General features: G+C 55.1%; 2 protein-coding genes across 2 annotated transcripts; both read right to left on the bottom strand.

Annotated features, from left to right (window-relative positions):
• Positions 1-613: 613 nt before the first annotated feature.
• Positions 614-25,618, bottom strand: PLEKHM2 (pleckstrin homology and RUN domain containing M2). The gene is given in 21 exon segments (XM_038159881.1): positions 614-1,698; positions 2,036-2,152; positions 2,236-2,415; positions 2,621-2,780; positions 3,244-3,309; positions 3,616-3,806; positions 3,887-4,019; positions 4,601-4,689; positions 4,955-5,019; positions 5,302-5,392; positions 5,472-5,541; positions 5,805-6,232; positions 6,234-6,588; positions 7,603-7,837; positions 9,675-9,734; positions 11,979-12,165; positions 12,659-12,746; positions 13,219-13,318; positions 14,661-14,770; positions 14,912-15,018; positions 25,336-25,618. Coding segments are annotated over 21 exon segments (3,030 nt in total). The 5' UTR covers positions 25,396-25,618; the 3' UTR covers positions 614-1,560.
• On the bottom strand, positions 15,032-25,327 carry LOC119710604. Its single transcript, XM_038159882.1, has 2 exons — positions 24,773-25,327; positions 15,032-24,648 (listed from the first exon to the last, which is right to left on the bottom strand). Exons 1-2 carry the CDS (start codon positions 24,903-24,905, stop codon positions 23,864-23,866), a joined length of 918 nt encoding a protein of 305 aa, XP_038015810.1. The 5' UTR covers positions 24,906-25,327; the 3' UTR covers positions 15,032-23,863.

Below are 25,618 nucleotides of genomic sequence, written 5' to 3'. Positions count from 1 at the left end.
GTCTCGCCCGCCTCTCCCGGTGCTTTGAAACTGGAGCTTCCCGCGGGAAAATGCTGCGGGGGGTGGGGATGCCGGTGTCCCGCCCCCCGCCGTGGATTCCTAATTTTAGGGCTGCACAAGGACCCCCTGGTGCCCCCATGGCCGAGGCGCTGCCGTGGTTACTGAGGGGCAGGACGTGCGAACCCCTCCATATTCCGGACTCCCCCCATGCCAGCGGCTGTCCCAGCATCCCCCAACACTTTCGTTTCGATGTCAGAAGTCAAGGAGGGTTTACGGGGACAGTGGGTGATGCTGGGGGCTGACCCCATGGCTGTTTCTTTCTTTTCTAGACTGGACTAGATCTCCTGGATCCAGGTGACTGGGAATATCTCTTGGATCCAGGGATAAGCAAGGACAAAGCACGAAGACTCTGTGTCCTCATGGGTAATGCCCAGTTGAAGCCATAAACGTGTCCCACTGCAGGGTTAACACTGTTGAGGGGCTGGAGGTGCTTGTCCTCCCCTCTTTTCATCCAAATTCCCCCTTCTGCCTGCCCAGAGCCGTCCCACAGGCTCCGAAGTGACAGCAGGAGGAGCAGCAGCCCCAGTGGCAGAATGTGGCGTGGGGCCAAGGCTGAGTTACCAAGGTGTTTATTTGGGGAGGGGGGAAAGGAAGCAAATGTATGTACATATACATTCAGTCACGTATGTTTCCTCCCAGAAAAAGGCCCCGTGAACTTATATTACATGAGAAGGTCTCCAGGTTATTATTATTACTGTTATTAATATTATTTAAAAGCTGGGGTTGTGCCCCAAAGTGCTCGTTGTGGAGCGCAAGTGGCGATGGGTCCTCGCTGGCCTCAGATGCAGCGAGCTGAGGAGATGGGGACGTGTTTGGTGGCAGCCACGTGACAATGTCCTTCAGGACACCTGAAGAACGTGGGACTCCATCTCTTCTGCCCCAGTGCACAGGATCAGCATTAAAACCACAAACCGGCTGCTGAGATCTCCTAAAACCATGTTTAAGCCAAATATTTGGCCTTGTTCCTTCTTCCTTAGCCTCAAATTTCCTGGACAGGCTGACAGAGGCTCAGTGCAGTCCGGAGGTCCCGGGTGAGCTCTCCAGGAGGAGAAGGCGGGGCGGTGCCAACTCCTCCCAACACAGCGGTGATTGTAAGAGCAACAAAACATGCACGGTAGCGACTGAGTGTTCCCGCCTCGCCCCGACCCTGTTCGAAAATGAACGAGTCCTCAGTCCTGCTCCCCACCAGAACGGGGATGCTCGTCCCAGCCCACCCCGCTCCCACCCCCTCCCTCACTACTACTGGGACATTATTCTGTGAAAGGCAGATTATTTGCCCCGTGGCAGCTGGACAAGGAGGAGGCGCAGGTGGTGAAGCGTCCGCTGCTCCCCAAACCACGCCGGCTGTCCCTGGCTCAGTGGAGAGCACGGGGTCCATGCTGCAGGCACGGCCCTGGTGGGGACCAAACGATGGCAGGAGGGTTTGGGGTGCCAGCTGCCCAGATACAGGCCCTGATCCCCAAAAATGGGCCCCCATGAGCTGTCCTCCCCTGGGCAGGGTTAACACCAGGGGTCCCGCTCGGCCCGTCCCCGGCAGAGGCTGTCGCTGCGCTGCCAGGCGCTGTCAATGAGGCTCTGGGCATCCTCACATTTCTTCTTCACAGCAGCATCCAGAATGGCCTTGTGCTGGAGATCAACCTGAAAATGGGTGTGGGGTGGCAGGAGGGGAACAGACAACAGTCACTTCTCCCTCTCGCTGTAAAACCACCTCAAACCCACAAGGGCAAGCCACCTGTGTCATGGACATGGTGACAGGGGAGCTGACCCACATTCCTCCCACTCCCCTTGCCAGCACTGGGTGCTCATGGCTTGTCTTGCCAGCCTCTAAATCCCACATCCTGTGATTATAAGGAGTCAGAGGAGTTCCCTGGCTCTCCTGCCCTTTGTGGGAAATCTGGGTTCACCCTCTAGGGTCAAATTCATGCCTGTGCTCTCCCTCACTCGATGAGGGTGTGAGGCAGCCCCACATGCTCACCTGGTAGATGTTCCTCCACGCGACGTTCAGTGCTGACAGGAACCTCTCCAGTTCCGTAGTGCAACTAAAATAAAGGACCCAGGGGGGCAGGAACTCCTTGCTGTCCTGAGCAAACTCCTGAACACCGAGAGAGAGGCCAGGTGTCAGCACTGCGTGCTCGCCCAGCCCCAGGCCAGCGGGTCTCAGAGCCCTGCCCTCACCAGGATGCAGTACTCCTTGCCGGCCTCCGTGGAGACGGCAGTGACATCAGTCAGCTCCGCGGTGCCCAGCGAGCGGAAGAAGCTGGTCTGGCAGTCCTCGTGGCACGTGAAAGCCTTCTCGTCCGTCAGCACCAGGCAGCAGGGAACGCACGGCGTCGGGGCAACACCCTGGGGGATCACCTGCGTGGGGTGGGGAAGGCGGGTAAAACCTGGCATGATGGAGCCCCATCTCCATGGGGTACCCTGTGGGGAAACCCTCCTGGCTCAGGATAAAGCTGCCTGCTCCATCCTGACAGACATTCCTGCTCCCTTCAGCAGCGCCACAGGGGCTCGGCGCAAAGGCGGGGGCCGAAGCACCCACGCTCGGGGCCTGTCCCCAGCTCACCCCTTTGGAGACAGCCTGGCAGAAGTACTGCATCCAGTCTGCCATGTCCTCCTCGTTCTCGGCGCTCAGCTCCAGGGAGGGCCGGTCCGTCAGGATCACCTGGAAGGAGTGGGGCCGGTCGGTGGTGTTGGAACGCCGGCATCCCCCGCACTGCTCGCCGCTGGGAGAGAGGGGGAGGATGGAGATGAGCGGGATGGATGGGCCAGCACGAGCCTGAGAACAGCCCCCGACTGCCCTCCCTGGGCAGCACCTCACCCCTGTTCCCAACAACACTCATTCCCCATCCGTGACATCCCCTGGGATTGCTCCAAGGACCATCTCCAGGCTCTTCACATTGCAGGAGAGCTGGACTTGAGCACAGTGGGTGTCCCAGCAGGGCTCTCGGAGGGATGCATCACCCTTCAGAGGCCAAGGCCCCTTCCAAGGAAAGAAATGAGCCCATTTCCAGCGGCATGCACCGGAGCCAAAACTAACGGGCACCTGCCCCCAGGCAGGAGCAGCTGGGATTCCTGCAGCATGGACCAGACCACGATCCAGCCTGGATCCCCTCCTGGACATCCCAAGTAGCTCCTGCTCCCCAGACCCCCATGGAGTCTGGGTGCCATGTCCTACCAGCCACTCACCCCATGTTGATGGAGAGCAGAGGGGTGACGTCCGTGCGATCTGGGTACTGGTACAAGATCCCGTTGCTGCCGTTTGGGAAGATGAAAGAGGGGGTAACTGGAGTCAGCCCAGCTCTGGTATCCCCTGTCTTTGGTCCCACAGCCACCCCTGCCCTGCCCTCCACCCATGCAGCCTGTGGGGTCACATTCCTGCTGCTGGGCACCCACAAACTGTGGCTTTAGCCGCCAAACCCGTGGCTTGGCCCCTTTAGGTGGGTGGCAAGATGAGTCCTCTCCACCTCCCAGCCAGCTCTTGGGCAGCAAACTGCTCCCAGCATCTTTTCCCAAGAGCCCTGTCTGACCCCAGCCCTGGCCCACAGCCCCAGTGCCCACCTGAGCACCACGAAGCAGGGCTTCCACTGCTCCTTGCCCAGGTAGGAGGTGCCTGCCTTGTAGTGCAGGATGCCATCCTTGGTGACGGCGTGTTCCGCAGAGGAGCCGCTGCTGCTGGAGGGGCCCAGCGCCTCATCCATGGGGTCCTCCCAGTGAACGAGGCCATAGAAACGCACAACCACGTTGCAGGCCTGTAAGAACCAGGAGAAGTCAAGGGAGTCTCCTGTGAGCCTTCGTCACCTGCAGTGATGGTGGTGATATCCAAACTCACCTCACACTTGGACTCCTGTGCCACAAACTTGGCAAGTGCCAGTTTCTCCATGGTGGCATCAGTGAGGATACTGGGATAAGGGGGCTCCCGGCACCCTTTGATCATGGCTGACTTCAAGGAGACCAGGAAGAACCTGAGAGGGAGGCAGAGATCTCTGACAAGGCTGGGGCAAACAACCCCTCATCTCCCTCATACACTCTGGTGCCCAAAGGGCTCCCCTTAACCGTGAGCCTCTGGTCTTCCAGACCAAAGAGCTGCAAAACCAACCTACAGACCAAAGGTGATGGGAGGCTGCAAAGTCTGAACTCCAGAAAAGAAGACAGGTGACACCGGGAGGTGGTCACTCATCCCACCACAGATCCCAGCATGGCTTGATGGTCACCTCCCTGAGCTGCCAGCACACACAGAGACCTGGGACATGCCTTGGAGCTCATCCCTACTCATGCCAAGTGACACAACTGACACGTGGTCTGCATTACCCAGAGTCCCAAAGCTCAGACCAAGGGATGGAGTAACTCTTGATCCAGGGAAGATGATTTGGTTGTATCCACGCCTGAGGCATTTCCAGCTGTCAGCTGGGTTCAGCCAGTGGCATCAAACCAGCCCCCAACCCCCTCACGGGTGGCAAGACTGTCATGAAGGGCTATCTCTGGAGTCTCCCACTGTCCCCAAGTCCAAGAATCCCGGAGTTCCGTGCTCCAGTTCCCCACTCACTCGGTGAGAGCCACGTCGGCCGTGTCCAGCAGGAACTGCTTCCTCCGGTTGGTGCACACCAGGGTCACCGTCTGCTGATCCAGCCCAACCTGTGCCACACAGCCATGGTCAGGGAAGCCAGGCACGGGATGAGGGGCAACAGAGCAGGGCTGACTGGGCTTCTGGCCCCAGGAAGAGCGTCAGTGGTCACTCTGCTTCCCATGCAAAGACATAGGCATCCCCAGAGGTGGCAGTGGAAGGAGCATCACTGCCAACTCTCCCAGACTCAAAGGTTCACTGCCCAAAACACTCCCCACGGGCACAAACACACCCTCACCCCTGGACAGGAGAGAGCTGCCCCCCAGCCGGGCTCACCGAGATGTAATCGAGCTCGTTGTAGGACACGGCCTCCTCCACCATGTACGGCTTCTCCGCTGCCCCTGGCACAGACACAGAGAGCCACGTGAAGGGGGGCACAGCACCCCCTCTGCAGCAGCAGCAGTGACGCACCTGCAAACCGAGCCATGGCCCAGGCAGCACGGAGCCACGGGACACGTGTCCCAAGGCTCCTGGGGGACAAGTCAATCTGAGCTCCCTGCTGTGACCACGGGACTCAAGGGAACCGGCAGTGAAGGCAATGATGGCCTAATCCATGGACAGGCCATGGATGGAGCCTCCCTCCCTGCCACTGAGCCCAGAGGCTGTCTGAGGGGATGAGATACCTTTCCGGATCAGGTACACGTAGCAATCTGTCAGCAGGACGTAGATCAGCTGCAGGTTCCCTTCCATGTGCCCTGTGCTCATTCGGATCATCTGCATGGAAAGAAAGCAGCTCTCAGCCCTGGGCTGATGCAGGCACAGAGCTGATCTTTAATTGATGGAGACTCCTTACCCTGAACAACTGCTCCTCGTTCTCCCGAAAGACATGGATCATCAGCAGGAGGAGATGGTTGTTATCCACCCTGCAGAGAGAGACAGCAGAGGATGGACATAGATGTGAAGCTGAGTGAGTCCAAGAAGGGCAATCCCCTCCCTTGTTGAACATATCCATGATTTGGGCACTTGTTAGCTCCCCAAGACCTTCTCTTCCTGACCCTTTGTGACTCTTCTTCATCCTGAAGAAGGATGGGCTTTGCCCCCCAAACCAAGGACAAAGGGAAAGACATCAACTCAAGCTCAAGATTGTTTCGAAGATGCTCTCCCTGCTGAGCAAACCCATCCTCACCTGAACTCAGAGGGATGGGTCAGCTCCGAGGGGCTGCCCTGCCCTTCCTCCACACCAGAGTCCTCAGCGCTGCTCGGGGAAGGGCTGGGCTGCTCCTTCTTGGGCTCACAGAGAGCCTGCGAGTTGGTGGTTTCAGTCTGGCTAGTTTGAGGTTCAACACTTGCCCTTTCAGACTCCTCTACTGCCCCAGCTGCTTCTCCCTCTGTGCTTTCTTCTTCTTCAGGAGCCTCAGGGCTACCAGAAACATGTGACGGTTGGCCAGGCCCTGGAGGGTCATGGTGGCCACCACCTGGTGCAGCAGCGTTTGGACTCTCGACGGTAAATCGGTAGAAGTCCATGGGGGCTGAAATCCCCTCGCTAAAGTCGCCAGAGGACGATCCATCCGGGGTCTCCCCTGGCGTGCCGGTCCGAAAGGGCTGCCCGGGGGGGCTCCAGGGCCACATTCCAGCCCCCGGGGTCCAGCTGCCCGTTGAGCCTGTCCATGACCTTGCTCAGGGGCTGCCCCACGCTCTCCATGGACGTGTCCTTCATCTCGGGGATTCGCAGGGCCAGCGGGCCAAGGGTAGCTCGCTCCCCGCCCTCCTCCGGCCCGCCCGGGGCAGCGGAGCCGTCCCTCGGCGGCTCCTCCCTGTCCCCTTCCCCGTCCCTCGGTGGCTCCTCCCCGTCGCTGAGCCCGTTGATGCCGCTGTCCCCGCTGGCCTCGGGCGCTGCGGGCGCCGGGCTGTTCACTGCCTCCTCAGGCTTCACCTTCTTCTTCTTGCCTGTCTTCTTCTTCTTGGCTAACCTGTGGGAGAGAGGAACGTCACACACTGCGCCTGTTTAGCTCTGCAATACGCACAGGAGTCCAACAACGTTCCTTCGCAATTTTCCCTATTGCAGAGAAATCCTACTCAGGAACACTGCTCAGTGTGCAGCCACGTAGAGCCCCCATCTCTGTGCCAGTTTCATGAGACAAGGTATGGGCACTTTCTCCTACCCATCCCAAAAAGAGGTGTCACTGCTGACACAGCCCTTTGGGCTTTCTTTCAGCTGTAAAGGGATCACAAATGGTTGTGGCGCTGAAGTGACGTGGGAGAAATCCCTGGTTGAGATCAAGAAGCTGGGAAGGGAGGAGGTTTCTGGAGGTGGCAATGCCGTGTCCCCATCTGCCAGGAGAGGGAGATGCAGGTTGGAGCACACCAGGATGTGCTGCAGAAGTGTTCCAGCACCCACAGCACCCAAACTGCTGCCAGGTCACCCCTGTTTGGGAAGCGAGCCCAGTGCTCCCCGTCCCTGTGTCTCCCATGTGGGATGATGTGCAAAACCCAGCTCCTCTGCTCCAGCACAGCCCTGCTGGGCAGGTTTGGGAAGTCCCCATCGCTGGGTGTGAGCAGACAGAGCCTTGAGCTCTTTGTCTGGATTGAGGGCTCTGAGGGATCCCCTGGGGATCTCCCTTGCAGGAGTCAAACACCCAAACCCCGGCCAGGAGCTCTGCAGAGGCATCTCCTGCGACAGGTTTGGCCACAGCTCACTGACAAACAGGAGGAGGAACAGGATGGGAGACAAGATCCAAGCCTCAGAGCTGCTGCAAAGCTGCCACCAGCTGGAGAGAGCTCCAAATAAACGCTCATGGATTACTCTGAGCCCTGTGACACACAGTGGCAGGGAAAGGGGGTGATGTGGAATCAGCCCAAGGGACTCAGCCCATCCCCACGGGGCTGAATAAAGGCTGCAGCACAGAGACCGTCCTCGCTGGGACAGAAGAAATGGCGCATCCTCGACACCCGCCCCTCTCCCAGGCCAGCAGCTGTGTCCCTACCTGATGACCTCCAGCTCCGTGCAGCTCTCGGACTGGTCCGTTCCCTCGGGGGTGGCCTCTGCCTTGTCCCGGGAAGCCGCGTGCACCGGCGTGGTGTCGGCAGAGGACGGCGCCTCGGCCCTGTCCTGGTTGAAGGGGTTGTGGCGCTGCGTGGGGCTCCTGGCCGCGGCCCTGCCGCCGTTGGCCTCCGAGGCGGCGGAGCGCGGGCAGCTGAGCGTGTCCGTCAGGTCCCCGTCTGCAGGACAGGGTGGAAGAGCGGATCGGCGCCGGCTCGGGCTCCTGGACGCAGCCAGATCAAGCCAAGGCACGCGCCGGGGGCTCGGGGCACCGTGCGGGCACCACGCCACTGGCAGCGCCAGCAGCTCCTGGCGAGGATGGACAGGGAGGCCGGCGTGAGACCCTGCACCCCCTCTGCAGCTCAGAGAATGCCTGGACGCAGCAGCTCAGTCACCCAGGAGCAGCCAGATGGAGAGCAGAGGTGGTGTCTGTGGGAGGAGTCTGAGGGGTCCTGGGGCCATTGCTCCTGAGCAAGGTGACAGCAAGCCATGAGGCTGCTGCTTCTCCCCTGCTGTGGCCATGGGAAGGTGCCTGCTCAGCTGAGGGCAGACACAGAGCCAGCCCATGGAGCAGCACTCCTGACAGAGCTGGCTGCTCTCCTCTGCTCACATGAGACACACGTGGGGGCTGGAGAGGGGACACAGCATTCAGCAGGCAGCACAGACAGGGCAGAGCACAAACAGCTGGGCCCATGTTAGTCTTCAGAGGGAAAAAGAGCAGAGGAGAAGGGCTGCAGGAGTCATGCTTGGACTATTATTATCTATCCAAAATCATGGTTAAAGGAAGGTTATCCATGCCCTTCTCTTCTCAGCACCATTCCTGGTCTAGTGGAAGGTGTCCCTGCCCATGACAAGGGAATGGAACAAGATGATCTTTAAGGTCTCTTGCAACCCAAACCATTCCATGATTCTGATTCCTTTCCACAGTCAGCTAAAAAGACCCCTTGGGAAGAGAACCACAGCCCTGGCAGACTGATTTTGGGTGTAGAATTTGAGGAGGAAAATGAAACCTCTTGTAAAACTCCAATCCAGGCAGTTTGTGCTGGATGATTCCAAAACTCCACTTTGTTCTCATTTAAAAAGCTGCCCTGGAGCAGGGAGAGTGCGAGCTCTACCAGGGAAGTCAATCGGGTTTTATATCCTCAAATCCAGAAGAATCTGCCTCCCCCCAGCATCCCTGGACTTCAGCCTCCACCCAACACCCCCACTGGAGCTGCTGGCTGCACCCTGGGTTTGGAAATCTGGTTTGTACCCTCCAGGGACAGGTTAAACCACCTCTGTGACATCCCTGTGCGTGGGGTAAGAAAGAAGGCAAGAGGGAGCGTGTTAGAGCCCGAGAGCAATCCACATGGAATTCAGGCAGATTTGCCCAAATAGTCCCCAAATATTCAGGTGGTCCCGTCAGGTTCCATCCAGCTTTGAGCTGAAAAGGATGGAGTGTGGTGTGTTTCCTCTGGGGGTGAAGCAGAGAGGATGCTGCTCCAGTGCAGGATATGCACAGGGGCTGCAGGAAGACGAATAAATTCCTTTAAGCTGGGCAAGAGCTCTTGGCCATAAAGGCCAGAGGTAGCTGGTAAGGGGTTTAAAAAGTGGTAAAATTAATAAAAGTAACAAATGTAGTGACCCAAACTGAGCATGACCATGTGCTGGATATTGTGGCTTCATGGGAGAAGTTTTGGCACAGGACAGGATGATCCAGGGAAAACAAAACCTCTCAAATTAATCCCTGCAAAATGTCCAAAATTAAAGGCAGCAGAATTAGTTCAGCTGTTTTCCAGGGCTTTCAGGAAACCAGTAATGGTGATCAATTTTTCAGTCAGCACGCTGTGTGCTTTACCCCAAAGAGGAAATCCACAGCATGAGGGCAGCTGGCACATCCCAGCTTTTGGGCCTGTACAGAATTCCATCAGGACAGGGCAGCTGGTTGTTAAATAGACAATGGGAACATGCAGCAAGCTCAGGGGGCAGCAATGCAGACAGAAAACAAAAATGCTGTAAGAGATGAGTGTGTCCCACCTTCCCAGTCTCTGCTGGGCATGGTCTGCATTGTTGGAAAGACATCTCCAAAATCATAATCTACAAGAATGAGGGATAAAACTCAGGATTAGAAATACAGGTAGGGGGGAGGGAAGTGGGGAAAAGGGAGAGTGTGAAGGGGATTTGGGGAAAGAGATGGGAATGGGGAGAAACAAAACAATTGCCCACTGGTATCTGAAACACATGAGAAAACAGGGAATGTGGATGTGACTGGAAACCAGCTGCACTAGCGGTTGTTCCTTCTGGAACAACCAGCGTTATGGGAGCTACAAAGGGACCAGGGAAGGGTGAAGGCCCCATTATTCAAGCTGCTGGGAAGCTAAACCAGATAAACAGTGTCACCTAGGGCTTGATCCTCTCTGGGAAGCAATTAAATCTCTCTGTGCCTCAGTTTCCCCATTTCACACTTACCTCCCATAGATACTGTGATGTTTGACTCATGAATGTTTGCAAAGCCAGGGATCTGATTAAGGGGGAAAACTTGTCCTCTGATCCTACAATCCCCAGTTCCACCTACACTCTCAGGGTAGTGACATGCTCCTGTTGAAATGATGAGCAGGGTAATAGTTACAGGGAAAAGTTAAATTCCTCCACACCAGAGGAGCAGCAGCAATTCCTGCCCTCCTGAGTCCTGCTCCAGCATTCCTACATCAGCACCAAATCCCTCTGTGCATGGGGAGACTGAGACACAGAGCACAGCCACTGCCTGGACACATGGAATAGGCTGAGATGATGCCAAACCCAAAATCCATCTCCAAAATCTCCTGGATCTCTAGTCCAAAGCTCCCTTCTCTCGAGCTTTAAACAGCCATCCACCAGAAGGCTGGGGACACCCAGTGGTAGGGACAGGCAGGAGATGTCTGGCACAAGCCATGCTCTGCTGAGGGAGGAGCAGGAATGCAAACCCAGGGGTGCAGCACAACAGCTGCTTATGCCAAACCTCTGGGGACAGAGAACCTTCCTCTGTGATTTTGATTTCTAGGCTCCTCGTGCTGTTTCCAGCTTTCCTGGGATGCTGGAGATTTGGCAGGACAAGTCCCTAAAATCAAACCCTTTCCTGAGTGCACGTGGTGAGCTCAAACCAGTGCTGTGCTTCCAAGTCCTTTGTAAAAACAACTCCAATGCCCACCCCAGGCTGCTCCTTCTCAGCATCTTTACCCTGCAGGCTCTGTCTTGCTCATAAAAGGCACCTGGTGACCCTTGTCTCGAGGAAACCCATCTGTGCGTGGGCTCAGGCCCAAATTCCCTGCATCCACCTAACAGTTCATTCCACTCCAACTGTATTCCACAATCCCTTTTGCTCAAACTGACATAAAAACCAGGACAGGGCCAATGCATTTTGCATTAGGAACAGCATCAGCAGAGCTGCTGCTTGATGTGAACGAGGTGGGTGCAGGACAGGAGCTCCCTGCTCCGGCTGCAGCAGACTCATGGCACAGACACAAGGTACATGTCTGCCCAGTTCATCAGGAACAACACCCCGCCTCTCTGAGGGACAAGGGGGTGGGCAGGACAATTTATCAGGCTGCTCAAGATGCATCAAGAGGAAAAACCAACACCTCTGAGACCACTGGCTGCCCTTCTCCCAGACTGAAGACACAGAGAAGACTCTGGAAACTACACCCCTCCTGGGCCAGCACATGTGGGTCTCTGGACTGCAAAACAAACTGTCAAAAACCTCCCCTGCAGCCCTGTGTCCCTGCTGACCTGGAAGCCACATTCAGCTACACGCACTCTCTGTGGGGAGAGTCCTCCAGTTCTTGCTAAAACCCTCAGGATGGGAATGTGGCCTGGGGTGCCCACAAGGGAATGTCCTTCTCTCCCAGTCTGAGGCATAGAATCAGTGCAGAATGGTTTGGGTTGGAAGGAACAATTAAGTTAGGTCCCTTAAAGGGACCTAATTCCATCCTCTGCCATGGGCAGGGACACCTTCCACTGCCCCAGGCTGCTCCAAGCCCCATCCAGCCTGGCCCTGGACACTTCCAGGGATCCAGGGGCAGCCACAGCTTCTCTGGGCAGCCTGTGACAGGGCCTCGCCACCCTCACAGGGAAGAATTTCTTCCTAATACCTAATCTAAATTTCCCATCTTTTTGTTTAAAACTTTTAGGTTAAACCCATTCCCCCTTGTCCTGTCTCCCAAGGTTGTAAGACAGGAGAGACTCCCAGCCTGGCTGCTGGGTCTCCTGTTTTGGTCTCTTCCAGTCTAAAATCTGCTGCCTTATCTGAAGGGGATGTGGGAAGAACACAGCCCTGCCCAAACACCGTGCCCAAACCTCACTGACCCTCACTGGATGGAGCAATGGCACTGTCGTCCCATTCCAGGTTGGTGGAGGTGACAGAGTTGAAGGAGTTGAGGGAGAGGCTGTCGGAGCCGTGCACGGAGCTGGGCAGGCGCTCCTCGAAGTCCAGCAGGTGCTGAGGCTTGTAGTAATCCGGCATGTACGGGGCCAGATCCAGGTATGGAGCATCCTGCAGGGCAGGGAATGTGCTCAGAGTCAGGCTGCAGTCACTGTTACTGGCACAGCTGGGGGGAAATGCCCCCCACCAAAACGGTGGGATTGGCCCTTGAGGTCCCTTCTCAGTGTCCATCTCAGAGGAAACCCAGTGGTTTTACCAAGGGTTATCCAGTGGATTTGTGTTTTCTGGAGGGACACCAGGGTTTTGTACCACACCTGCAGAGCTCAGCTCCTTTATCCCCATCAATCTGCCCCACAGCTGCCTTGTTCCTCCTCCAAGCAGTGAAGAATTGAGCAACGGGAATAAATCCCACTGTTGGATCCCCAAAGACCTAGAAGTCTTTCCCAAAATCATCAGCATCACATTTTCAGCTGAAAGTCCACCCTGGAGCAAGCGGAGGGATCTCTCCCACCCTGGAGCAAGCGGAGGGATCTGTCCCACCCTGGACTTCCCTTGCTCCACATTCCCACTCTCCCAGAGCCAGGAGAACAGATCAAATGCTCACCAGGTCCAAGTCAAAGCGGATGAACTCCAGTCCAGACACCAGTGTTAAGAACAAGGTCAGATGGTCGTGACTGCAGACCAGGGCGTTCCTGCCGCAGGGAGGAACAAAAGAGCTTTACAGATGAGGGAAAGAGGAGGAGCAGCTACAAGGGCCCTTCTGTTTCTTTGGGGGCGTCTCCGAGCTGCCCTGGAGCTGGCAGCCCACTCCTTGCCTCTGTAGGCAGCCACTGTGTGCTGTCCCCAAAATGAGCTACAGCCCCATTTCCAGGTGTCCAGCAAAGCTGGGTGCCTGGACAGGAGCTCAGCAGCTCCTTGGAAATCATGGAAAAATATAAAGGGGACTGCAGAGTAAAAGCAGAAACTAGGAGAAATGCTTGCAGGGCCTCACAGAAATGAGACGACACTGTGTTCACATCTAGAACCCTTAAATTAACCACGTAAATCCCACAAGGAAAAAAATCAAACCCTGATCAACTGCTTGTCTCCCACTGGCAAATTCAGGCTGGCTTCTGACCAGGAGGGATGTCAAACGTTGCCCAAAGAAGGAGCTGGGATACTCACTTGACGTAGTACTTGTGCAGCAGGCTGAGGTTCTCCTGGAACAGCCTCAAGTAGCTCTCCAAAGAATTTTCGTTAAGGGCAAGGTATAGCCAGGCCCGGCCTGGAAACAGAGCAGCAGAGAGATTTACCTGGAAACACCTGAGAAGTGACACAAGCCTAGAAATAGTCACGAATTAGTTAAAACCCCTCAGATGATTCATTCCTATCATTTGAGGGGAGCAACTATGAGGGAAATTGGGGGGTGGAATGCCAGTGAGAGATTCATGATTTGGAGTTTTGGAGTAAAACAGGTGAGAGACAGGTGAAGAAGTAGCCCCACGACTGTGTCTCTCCAGCAAGATGGGAGCCCTGCCAGAAATGCCAGGAGACGGGAGAGGCAGAGGGAGAATTGCCATGAATCATCCCAGGTGAGATTTGACACAAATTCTGGTGCAGAGAGAGGTGACAGTAGAGCCTGTGCTCAGCTCTGCTCTCACCAGTACAGGCCCAGGACAAGGCAGGTGTTTGGATAAGCAGGCACAGAGGATCCTGCGTGGTCCTGAGTCAAAAGTGGCCTCGATGGTCCCAAACATCTGCTATGGACAACTTGGAGCAGGGAAAATGCAGAATCACACACATGACTGCTACAGCAAGATGTGGGGTGAGAGGGGATGCTCCCATCTGCCAGGAACCCTTCCCAAGGGTACAGCCCTGCAGGACTCCCATCTGCCAGGAACCCTTCCCAAGGGTACAGCCCTGCAGGACTCCCATCTGCCAGGAACCCTTCCCAAGGGCACGGCCCTGCAGGACTCCCATCTGCCAGGAACCCTTCCCAAGGGCATGGCCCTGCAGGACTCCCATCTGCCAGGAACCCTTCCCAAGGGAACCCTTCCCAAGGGCATGGCCCTGCAGGACTCCCATCTGCCAGGAACCCTTCCCAAGGGCATGGCCCTGCAGGACTCCCATCCTTCCCAAGTGCTACCCTCTGCCAGGAACTTTTCCTGAGGTCATGGCCCCACAGGACTCCCATCTGTCTGGAATCTTTCCTGAGGGCACAGCCTCTTGGGTTCCAGGGCAGCAGAAGCCAGGCTACACCTCAGCACCCGACCCCAAGGCACAGTGACATTATTTCCAGACACCTCACGCAGCCATGGCAGGACTCCCACCTCCTTGGCACAGGCTGCCCATGGAAGCATGTGGTGGAATCACCATCCCTGGAAATGTTCAAACTACGTATGGATGTGGCACTTGGGGACGTGGCTTGGTGGTGGACATGGCAGTGCTGGGCTAATGGTAGGACTCGATCTCAGAGGTCCTTTCCAACTTTAATGATTCTGCGATTCCTTTGCCCGGGACCTGGATCCCAATGGCTCCCTCAATCCACCAGCAGCCCCAACTCCTCAGCACAACCTGGGCCTCCCCAGGTGTCCCCAAAGTGAGAGCTGGGGACACTGAATACTCACTGCGTCCCAGGTTGGTGGCCACGTGCTGCAGCACTTCGATCTGTTTGATGGCTTCCCGGCGCGTGAAGTGAACCACCAGCACCCAGTACCCCGAGGAGAGATCTTGCAGTCTGGAGGAAGAAAAACCCAGAGGAAAATTAAGCAAAAGCTCCACCCCAATGCCTGCCTAGATGCTTTCCCCACGCTGAGGCTCCACACCAGGCTTTTTCCTTGGGGAAAAGCAGCACCCCAGAGGTGGGCTCCAGGCTCACCCGTAGAGCAGAGCGTGGTCCAGGTGTTCACAGAGCCGCTGCAGGACCTTGTCATGGTTTCTGATGGCCGGTGTCTCATCTTCACAGGCAGCAAAGTAGCTCTGCAGCTGCAAAAAGAAGAGATGGGATGGCTGGAATGCCCTTCTCCAGCCCACGAGGAGCAGGTGGAGGTGCCAAAACACTCATATCCAGCACTGAACAGTTTTTTGTGATCTCTCAGCTTGCTAAACCCTGTTGCAGGTTTTACTTACGGGGTGCAGCCGATGGTTTTGGGAGGACCCTAAAGGCAGTAACTACACAGAGGACCTTGCCCAGGGTCCCCACGTATCACAGCCCAGCAGTGCCGTGGTGGCTGCACAACCAAGTTCCCCGATGGTGAGCAGCCTCTTCCCTCCCAGCCAACACTACAGCAGGGTCTGGTGGTTCCTCTGCAGCCACCATAAAGTGGTTCAGAGCAGAAATAAACCCCAGCTCTGCTCTGTTTCTGAGTCTGACATGGGTGAGGCCTCTCCTTGGTTTTGCTAGAAATCCTAGAAATCCCCTTGCACCCAAATCCTATATCCCTTCCCAGCTGACCCACAGGCCTCCTCCTGCCCCCAGAGCTTAGGGATCTATTTAGGTCCTGTCTCACACACCCTCGGCATCCAGGCAGGGAGATTACTCTCCCGGGATGTAATCTCAGCTGGATAGGCCATGGCTGTTTGCTGGCAACGTGCAAGAACAGCTCAGCTGAGCCACAACAATATCAGTGACAATATATATGTTATTTTAGTGACCTGACATGTCTTTGCCAAACCTCACTAGATGATGGATGTGTAAAACCCAAAAACTTCACATTACTGTGCTTGTCACATTTGACCTGTCCCCCAAAAGAGGTTTTTTCCTCCAGAATGATTACGAGAGAAGCTCCTTTTGGAAAAATCATCCAGTCTCGATGTGCAGTTACCCAAGGGTCAGAGAACACCTCAGGGCCCCTGGGAACTGACCCCAACAACACTCTGAGGAGTATGAACATCGAGCTCCAACACCCTCCTGGCCCAAAGACCTTGAATCCCTCTGGATCTCTTAGGTAAGATGGCAGAGCCAGGCGTGTTCCTGCATGGAGCTGGTCCCAGCCCTCAGGTGAGAGAAAACTGCTGAGCCTGGGGAATGGCAGCCAGAGCTCCCCTGTCCGATGGCACAGCCCTGCCCTGCCTGTCCCTGTCCCAGCAGGTGAGTCCCCTGGGGAAGCAGACACACAACCAGTTGGTGATTGCAGAGGCACCTGGGGGTGTTCTGGAGATGCTCAGGGGCTTTCACAACACCCAGGTGAGACCTGGAGCATTTCAGCTCAACAGCTCCTATCCATTTTTGGGAGGAAGCTTTTCCAGAAGATTCTCACAATTCGTAGGCAGCCCAGACTGAAGCAGAGAGGAAAATGCCCTAAAATACCACTGTTTAAGAAACATTTCAGGAGGTACTTGCAGCCAGTGTTTGAAGCTGCAGCAAGGACATCAGAGGAAGAAACAAACCTATAATTTAGAGCCACATCCCTCCGGTGATGCATAGATGGAGTTATGGGGATGATGTCCCAGAGCTGGAGCTCACTAAAATATCCCATTTTTGGGGAGATTGAGGCAGAGGCAAAGATCTCACAGGACATAAGCCTGCACTTGAAGGCAGAAATTCCCAACTTGTCCCAGTCGGGCTGTGGGTTCTGCAGGGAACCCTTGCAGGGAACCCTTGGAGGAGGTTCTGGGTGTTTCTGCAGGCTCTGTACCGGATTGGGGAAATGCAGCTGTGGGGGACAGCTGGGGGGAACAAGAATAAATCAGGCATTTCGTTAGCTCACCACTGATGAAAATGAGACACGGCTTGGGGAGGTCAGTTTGGAGGGAACTTGGAGCCTGTCTGTGCCTCTGACGGGAGGAATTCCTCGTGACAGAGACACTCCAAGCCTGGGCAGCAAAATAGATGAGGAAATAGAAGTATTTCCTCTTTTTTCTTTCCTCCTTTTCCCCAAAATAACTCAGAACTTTGTCATGCTCCTTCCTGCAGCCAGTGCACCATTCCTATCTCTCTCCATGGATTGACCCACTCCTGTCATCCAAGGGTACAAACTATTAGCAAATGGTGGCTGTCTCCACCTCAAAAATGGATTTCTCTTCCTTGGAAAAGCCCAATCTTCCCCCAGGAAGGGGTTTAGGCTTTGAAGGGCTCATTCTTCGTTACACCAAGGACTGGTGTCGCTTTTAGCTGCTCTGCAAGGAGCACTGAGCCTCCTGCTCTGCACAAACCAGCTCCCCCTGCATCCCCCTTCCTGGGGAGGCTGCTGGAAAACCTGGCCCCACGGCCATACCAGAGCAAACCCACCCCAAAAGGCTCAACCCCGTCCCTGTGGCACATCAGGGGCCAGAGGATGGGCTGCTGGGACTGTGCTTTGCTCAGAGCCATGGGGTCACACCAGCCCAGAGGGCGGGAAACGCGTGCTTGGCAGTTTGGGATCGGGATTCTGGCACTCCCAATCACGGCCTTTTAGGAGCTGTAGGTCACGGGAAGCCACACGGGCTCGCTCCCACTGACATGTGCCACCGGGTCCCCATACAGCACTGCACCCAGGGACGGTGCCACTTCCAGCACCCCTCCAAAATAAACACGGCCAAAGGCTCCCAGCACCGAGCCAAGGGCAGGCACGGCTCATTGGAGCACAATTCCCACAAGAGAGCAGCCAGGTGAAACCCTGCCCAGCCACGCTGGCCAGGGAGGAAACAAGACACAGCAAGCCTCGGGATCTCCTGGGTGGAGTCATCCCTCCAGCCAGGGTGAGGAAAGACTTGCAAAAGCCGATGGGGAGGTGTTTCTGGCTTGGGAAGAAGGGTGAAGATACACGGAGAAAAAGTTAGGATGAAACAGCTTTCCCAACTGGGGAACAAAGGCCAGCTGCACTGTTTTTCAAAGCTGCAATGCCTAGCTGAAAATTTGTAGGAATTATGACCATGAGCACCATGAGGGATGATCCCAGCACCCATGTGGTGATGGCAGCAGTGATGTGGCACTGCCCCAAAAAATGGCATTTTATAGAATGTTTATATGGAGTCTCCTGTGAGTCGTTGTAAAACACACAGGGATAATTGAACCAGCCTCTCCTTCTGCAGTCAGACCTGTCTGGGAGGTGGTGACCAACTTCATGAGGCATCCACAAAGCAGATCCCTGACACAGCTGGGCAGTGAGCCGGGCTGGAGCCGCGGAGATCAGAAAGGAGGCAAATAATTGGGTTAAAAACGCCATCCCTGGATTTCTGGAGAGATGCTCTTCCCCTCATCTCCTCTGCACCCCAAATCCAGAAGGAAGGGCTGATGGCTGGCTCAGATGGAAGACTCATGATCCTGAGGGGCACAGCAATGCCTGGAGCCCTGACCCGGGGCTATTTATAGACATTCCTGTGGCCAAAAGAAGCCCTGCTGGCATGCAGAAGGCATCCCAGCCATCCAGCACCGGGACCACTCCGCAGCCCGGCCAGGTCTGAGCACCAGTGCTCCTGGGACAGAACCTGCTCAGGGAGAGGGCCACAACAGCCCAGCCACAGGCTGAACACTCCTGGGAGAGCCTGGAGCAGAAAGGTGTCCAGTGGGAACAGAGACCTGGCTGCCACAGGGAAACACTCACACCTCATCCACACCGAGGAGGAGGAGGAGGATTTAATTGCTGTTTATCAATCACGAGTTAATTTTTCTAGCAGTGACACACCCCACCCCACGCTGGCACGCATGAGAGAGGCTCTTCCTTGCACAATTTTATAACCTATTACCGCAGTGGTTCTCAATGAGTGTGAAGATTTCCAGGCTGATCTGCAGAGCTCCTGTGCTGCAAGGGAAGCCAACAAATAATCAGGGAAGTGTTCTGGAAAGCCCATTCCCAAATCTGATCATTCTTGTGGTGGTTGTGAAATCCCTTCAGTAATTCTAAAAATGCATTGGAATACTGAAATAGTCTCCTGACCTGTTCAGGGCTGGCCTCAACCCAACTGAGTCCACATCTCCTCCCTGTAAATCTGCCCTGCAGATGTTTCACAGCAGCTTTCCAACATCAATTCCATTTCATTTGTTCCGTTTGGTTTTTCCCTGGCAGGACAAACACGGCGGAAGAACAACAAACACTCTTTGCATTCCTCAGCTCCTTAACTGGGATTGGAAAGGTGCTTCAAAACCCTCATTCCCACCCACAGCACATGGACTGAGATGAGGGGTTTTCCCCGTCTGGAAGAGCTGAGCACGCTCAGGAGCAATCCTGGAGCTCCAGGGAGCACAAGAAAGGGCAACTGACCTTGTCCCAAGCATTGACAGCTCAGTGCCAAGGGAAGACACACGGGAAGGGCCAGGACAGACACCTCAGAACTCACTTTCACACCTGCTCAGGGGCCACAGACACGCAATGGCAGATGGATAAAGAGGAGGCTGAACTCCTGTGCCTGATGGTGTAGTTTTCCATACCATCCATAAAAGCAGGCTGAATGCCATGGCAGGGGTGCTGGTCTTTCTCATGCACTTGTGCAACACAAAACCCTAAAACTCCAGTTTCTAGCAGGACATTTTGGAGGTCACACACATGATCTGACTCAACACTCCTTACAAAGCAGCACTGGCCTCAGTGCCCAGCTTCCCACTTTGTGCACTTTGCCTGTATCTTGGGGGCTTTTCCAGAAAAAACACACCAGGCACATTCAGAGCATCAGCACCTGGACGACACCACGAGTGCCACTGGAGCAACCTGGAGATGGGGAGAGACAGGAGCCTGACTCAGGTGAAGCTGAAACCCACAGCAAGTGCTGGAAACACTGAGCTTTGAAGCATTCCCAGTCCAATGCCAGCAAGATTGTCACCTCCTGGGACACATACACTTCTCAGCTCATACCCCCCAAGGCTTTTCTGGGGCTTTCCTTCACTATTTCTAAGCAGCAAAGCTTGCAGCAGGCTGGACCCATGTGTGACTCAGGCAAGGATAGGTTTTTTTTCCAGTGGGAATTTTTAGGGAGCATCCTGTTCCTCTGTCACAGCGAGCAGAGCAGGGGCAGAGCACAGAATTGGCTGCAGTGGAACAGGGTCCCTGAGCTAACCAAAGGCAGGTGGGAAGGTCACATGCTCAGCATAACAGAAAAAATAGATTTGATAAGGAAAAAAAAAAAGTTCAGAGGCAAATACACCAGAAGCAAGCAAAGTGCTGCTTCCTCAGGGAGCTGCTGCTCCCTCACACACCAGGTCCTGCAGCTCCGAGCCCTTTCCCACCGCCCATGGCCTCCAGCCCCTGCTTAATCCAGTTACAGCTCTTGGACCAGTTCACCAGAAGTGGGGAAAGCTGAAATCACTCAACAGCCACCAAAATTGTGCAATCAGAAGTAGAGAGGCTTGGAGGCTTTCCTTCAGCTCCTTGGGAAAACCACAGCCAAATTCACCCTCCTAAACCGGCTGCTTCCCCAGCAAAACACTTTGTGCTAGAGACAGGAAAACAAATGGGATTTTTTTAAGTCCCAAAATGTTATCACAGGCTTGTTCACCCTCAGCTCCAGAGCTGATTTTGGGTGTTATGGAAGACAAACATCAGTTTAGGTACCTGCAGAACTCAATCCCCTGGAAATTGTGGATGACAAACTCTGGATCACCACCAGCCCTGGGGTGGTGTGAGTGTGACTCCCAGAGTGGCTCCTGGATGGCCAGGCAGGGAAGTTTCCTGATCACTGGCATGAGGCAAGAGGAATTTCTAAAGAGATAAACCTTGAAATACTCAAGCAACCCAAGCAGTACACAGCTGTGACGAGAGCAGAACCACAGCACCACAGAGACAAAAAGCCCTTGGAGGCCCACAAAGACACACCTGTGGACTTGCTGAAAGCACCTGAGTGACCCCTGTGTCTTGTCTTCATGGACAGCTCAGGAGCTCCATGAGATTGCTGCTATTTCACCCACAGTCTTTTGGCAGCTGGCAAACCAGGTGCACATGGCAAAGGAACATTCAGGGCCACCTCCTCATGTGGTCCCTGCAGCAGCAACACATGTGGCCTGGGGAGACACGAGTGAAGGAGAGGAAAGACCCTGGCAGAGACAAAACCCCCGTGGTCTTTGAGCCAGAGAGGTGCCTCTCAAAAGGGAGCAGAAGGCAAGAGATTGTTTGGCTGTCTTCACATCTCCAGAGCTGCTGCCTCTGTGCTGGGCTAAATAAATCCAGGCAGGCAGAGATGAGCACATTCCCTACGTGATTTGAGTAGGGATGCTCCACTCCAGCACTCCCTGCTCTCCTCCAGGACACGGGGGCTCTGAGCCATGCCCAAACCCACCCTCCCTCGCCATGCAGGAGAAGCAGAGGTCACAAGGCAGAGCTCAGCAGCTTAGGAGACTGCAAAGGCATTTCAAAGGTACAGGGCTAAAAATCCAGCCTGAAGACAGGCAGCAAAGGCTCAGCACTAACTTGCTGTGAGGGCAGTGGAAACCTTCCCAAAGTCATGCAGAAACGGAGCAGAGCCAGAGCTTTTGGCAAGAACTCCTGCAAAGTCAGCAAAAACCACTGCTCCACCTGATTGACATGCACCAAGGATCAGCTGCTCCAGAGTTCATGGCAATGTGTGTCCTTCAAAGGCAGCAGAACAGCCTGAAAACCAGAGAGGAGTCCCAAAATCTGGGATTCTAACCTCTTTTCTGATTTTACATTCAGCTCCTGGAATTGTCAACAATAACACTGTTTAAGGACTGCATTTTCACCACCTAATCCCAGGTAGGAGAGCACTAAACCCCTCCTGAGCCCAGGGAATATTCAGGGAAACCCAAAGGAACACAAACCACCAGCTTCATGGACCAGGGAACCTGTGACAGCTCCTGGCTACCAGGAGATGCTTGGCCAAGGATGGATTTGAAGTTGCTGGCATTTCTAGTATGTTCAGAGCTCACCTGGGCAGCACCAGGAAGCTGCCCTCATCCCACTGCCACCCTACACAGCAGCATCTCCTAGAAGGAAACAAGCACTTGAGTGAACAAGAGCCTGCACACTGAGCCATGACATGCCCATCCCCAGCCTTCTGCCCCAATAAAGCCCTAAATCTTCACAAAAAAACAAGGGTTAGGCAGCAATCCGTGCAGTAATTTGAGCTGGAGCACAGCCCTCTTAGCAGAAGGGGAACTGAGCAGGAAAAGGGAAATTAAACAGTCACCATCCTGTCCATGTGTGCAGAAAGCATCACACTGTGAATTAATCTACAGCTCCCAGGGAGGACACAGAGGACAAGCTGTAGATGGGAAATCAAACCCATGCTCCCAATTCCCTTGGAACTGAAGCAGTGACCCAGCTCCCCAGTGCTGAGCTTTCCCAGCCTCTCCTGAAGCCAAAAGCAGAAACCTCCCCACATGTCTCTGGTTAGAGAAGCCTATTTGGTCTAAGTTAGGTGTTTTGCCTCACTTTTTTCAGTGGAGGCTGACTTCACACCTCCAGCTTCACACCTCTGAAATCCACAGCAGAGCTACCACTGAGCTTCCCCCCTGGTACCTGGGAACCACACAGAGAATCCCACAGGTTGGAATTACCCTCTCCAAGCACATTTGCCACTTTTCCATCTATGCTACATCCCTCAAAAGTCTTTCCAGGAAAATAAGAGAAACTGACCTGTTCACTGAGGTTTGAGGGATTTGCTTGGAATCCAAGCATTTTTTTGCTGTGGATTTGTACAGAAGCCACACACCCACAATCCCAGTTCTATCATACAATTTTAGGAGCCTTCTCCACAGCCTCAAGTCAAATGCAGTGTTCTCCTAGGGATCGGTGCCTGTCAGCACAGAAAATCTAAAATTCTCTGTAGCCAGGGTTCCAACATGCAACGATCCCCCACCCCTAAAATCCAGCAGCACCTGGTAAAAACTGAAATCACAGCCAGCTACAGTGGCAGCCCTGAGTGTCAAACCCTTCCCAGGGCTGTGCTGCTGCTCCTCTCCTTCCCCATCTGAGGCTGCTGAGCACAAGGTGCTCTTCCCTGGGCAGCTCCATGAAAATAAAGGCATTGTTTCCTCTCCTCTGGGTCTGCACCTGAGAAAAGAAAACCCCCACCATCACCAGAGACACATCCAAAGCCTCCACTGCACACCTGCACTGGTGGTGAAAGTAAGGAGTGAGCAACCCACACTGTGAGGAAGCTTCTGAAATCAGAGGCAGGATGCTTGGCAAACTCCTCCAAGCCCCATGACACAACTGCAGCGCCAAGGAGTTACTCAAGATGAGGATGAGGAGAGTAGGATTTCCCAGCACAAAGCCACTTGCTCCCTTAACCTAGTGCTTTACTCTTGCCACTCACAGGGAAAAAGAGGATCAGGATTTCAGGCTAAAGTGGGAGAGGTAAGCCCTGGGAAAAATCAGCAGCTCCACAGTGATTTCCCTGAGGAAAGAGAACTGCATCCTGGGGGTAAAAAAGCAGGGTGGAATTTCACCATGGCCTGAGTTTGGTTTCACTGGGATGGTAGAAATTAATCCATCAGCCTCAAGTAGGCTCCTACACTTCCCTGAGTTTTGCTCTGAACAAGGATGAACAGGCAGGAGGAGAAAATCCCAAAATTTTCACTGCTGGACCAAGACATGAGTTGGCAAGGACTGGGCAGGTCAAGGTGTGCTGGCAGAGCTGGAGCTTAAGAGTCGTCTTCAATCACAACGGTAATTAAAATAAACATGTTGATTTTTTAGCATTTCCAAACGTGATCTTCCATGCATGCAAATAAATTAGGTCCAACCAATCCTGTGTGGGAAGTTGTATTCCTTATTTATACAGGGAAACTGAGGCAGGAGCATTGCAGAACATCGTGACAGAGCTCAGAGCAGGCTGAACATCCACTGGTTTCCAGATAGATATAAGGTTATCCTTAATTTTCAGAGGGTAAAAAGGCAAGAGACCCAAGGTCAGGGTCATCCATGGAAGAAAAAAGCCGGGAGAGGTTTGCACATCCATCCTACACCCCAGAGGCAGTGTCCAGCCATCCCTTTCTTAATAGCACCAGGAATTCGCTCATGCTGGTCTTCATAAAACAAGTTTTCATGGATGAATCTGTGTCAGGACACACTGCACAGCACAGGAAAAGTCCTGTTCCATAAGGCAGAGGAAACCCAACAACTGGAGAAACAACAGCAAGTCCAGACAGCCTTTGCCCCAAAGCTTGGGACAAACACAAATGAAACTCCTGTTGCCTCCTCAAATGAAGGTTCTTTTTCAAGGTTGGCTGGAGCTCATGTGTGGGCCAAACCAAAACTTCCAGCATGTCCTTACAACTCTCTCCTTTGGCCTTCCCAAAGATTTCAGCATCCCGGTCCCCTCTGTGCTGGCTCACGGATGTTTCCACCACCAGGATGGGCTTTAAGGAACCATCCAAGGAGAAACAAGGGGCAAGGAGAAGGTGAGAGGACACATGCTCAGAGCACTGCTTTGAGGGCACAGAGCAGGGCACAGAAATGAACCACACATTCCCTGTGTCTGTGGGGAGAATGTCCCAGGTCCTGCCCCTCCATCCTGTGCCCCCCTGCAGGACATGCCTAGCTGGACGTAGAACCTCTACAAAGATGGTTTTAGGCTGGACTCCAAATCCCTCCTGAACAGAGCCCCAGGATAAAGGGTCCCCCCAATCCTGTCCTTTGAAACAGGGAATCCCGGGCAGAAGAATCCCAGTATATCCCAGCCAGCTAAAAGAGAGGGTCCTGGGTGTGACCCTGGCAGTGTCCCTTCGGCAGGGTGACTCCACACCCCAGATGTGCCACCCCCACACCAGAAGAGCTGTGTCCAGCCTCACACCCTCAGCACAGGGGGTCTCCAAGGACACTCCTGAAAGTGTCTACCTCTGGCAAACGGGATGCTGCGTGCCCTTGACCCCACGCTCCTGTCCCAGAGCTCATCAGTATCCCTGGGATGTTTCGTGGGTGTGGGGGTCTGTAGGATTGTCCCCCAGCCCCATGCGTCAGGCAGAAGGTCCATAGGGACCCGTCCTTCAACCCTACACCCATGGCAGTGCTGTGTGTCTGGGGGGTCCCCAGGAGTGTCCCCCAGCCCTGCACCTCCACAGACACAGCCCCCACGGGCAATCCCGGGCAGAGGGGAGTCCCCAGGGCGGCCCTGGAGCGGTCCCCAGGCCCACAGCCCCACCCTCAGCCTCAGGACAGTAAGGGATCCCAGAGCTGTCCCCAGCACCAGCTGAGGGGGGTCCCCATGGATGTCTCCAGGCCCAGAGCGCCTGCAGAGCGGGGTCCCCAGGGCAGTCCCCAATTCCGCAGCCTCGGCACTGGGGTTCCCCAGGGCAGTCCCCAATTCCGCAGCCTCGGCACTGGGGTTCCCCAGGGCAGTCCCCAACCCCCGCAGCCCAGGGGTGTCCCCAGGCCTAGTCCTTTCAGAACCGCGGGTCGATGTCCGCAGCCCCCGCCGTGCTCCCGCTCCCACCTTCTTGACGGAGAGGGAGATGTTCTCCAGGATGCGGTCCTTCACCTCCGCCGGCTCCATGGCGCCTCCGCCCGCCGCCGCCGCCCGCCGCGCCCGCCCGGCGCAGGCCGAGCGCCGTCCCGCCCGCCGGGCCCGCTCCGTCCTGCCGGCTGCCCCGGCCGGCCCCGGGCTGGCGGCTCCGCGGCGCTCAGCGCGCCATGGCCGGGCGCGGGGGCGAGCGGGCCCCGCGGGAGCAGAGCGGAGCCGAGCCGCGCTGGGGCCGCGCTCCGCCGGGAACTGAGGT

The sequence above is a fragment of the Motacilla alba genome, chromosome 21, assembly GCF_015832195.1.
Source record: "Motacilla alba alba isolate MOTALB_02 chromosome 21, Motacilla_alba_V1.0_pri, whole genome shotgun sequence".
Classification (NCBI taxonomy): domain Eukaryota; kingdom Metazoa; phylum Chordata; class Aves; order Passeriformes; family Motacillidae; genus Motacilla; species Motacilla alba.
This window is presented reverse-complemented; position numbering and strand designations above follow the sequence as displayed.

Bases quoted from the DNA above. Each gene is read 5' to 3' on its own strand.
- LOC119710604 (XM_038159882.1), bottom strand. From the start codon at position 24,905: ATGGGTGTAGGGTTGAAGGACGGGTCCCTATGGACCTTCTGCCTGACG. The intron at 24,649-24,772 runs GTCAAGGGCACG...GGCACATCTGGG, and splicing joins CTCTGGGACAGGAGCGTGGG to GTGTGGAGTCACCCTGCCGA.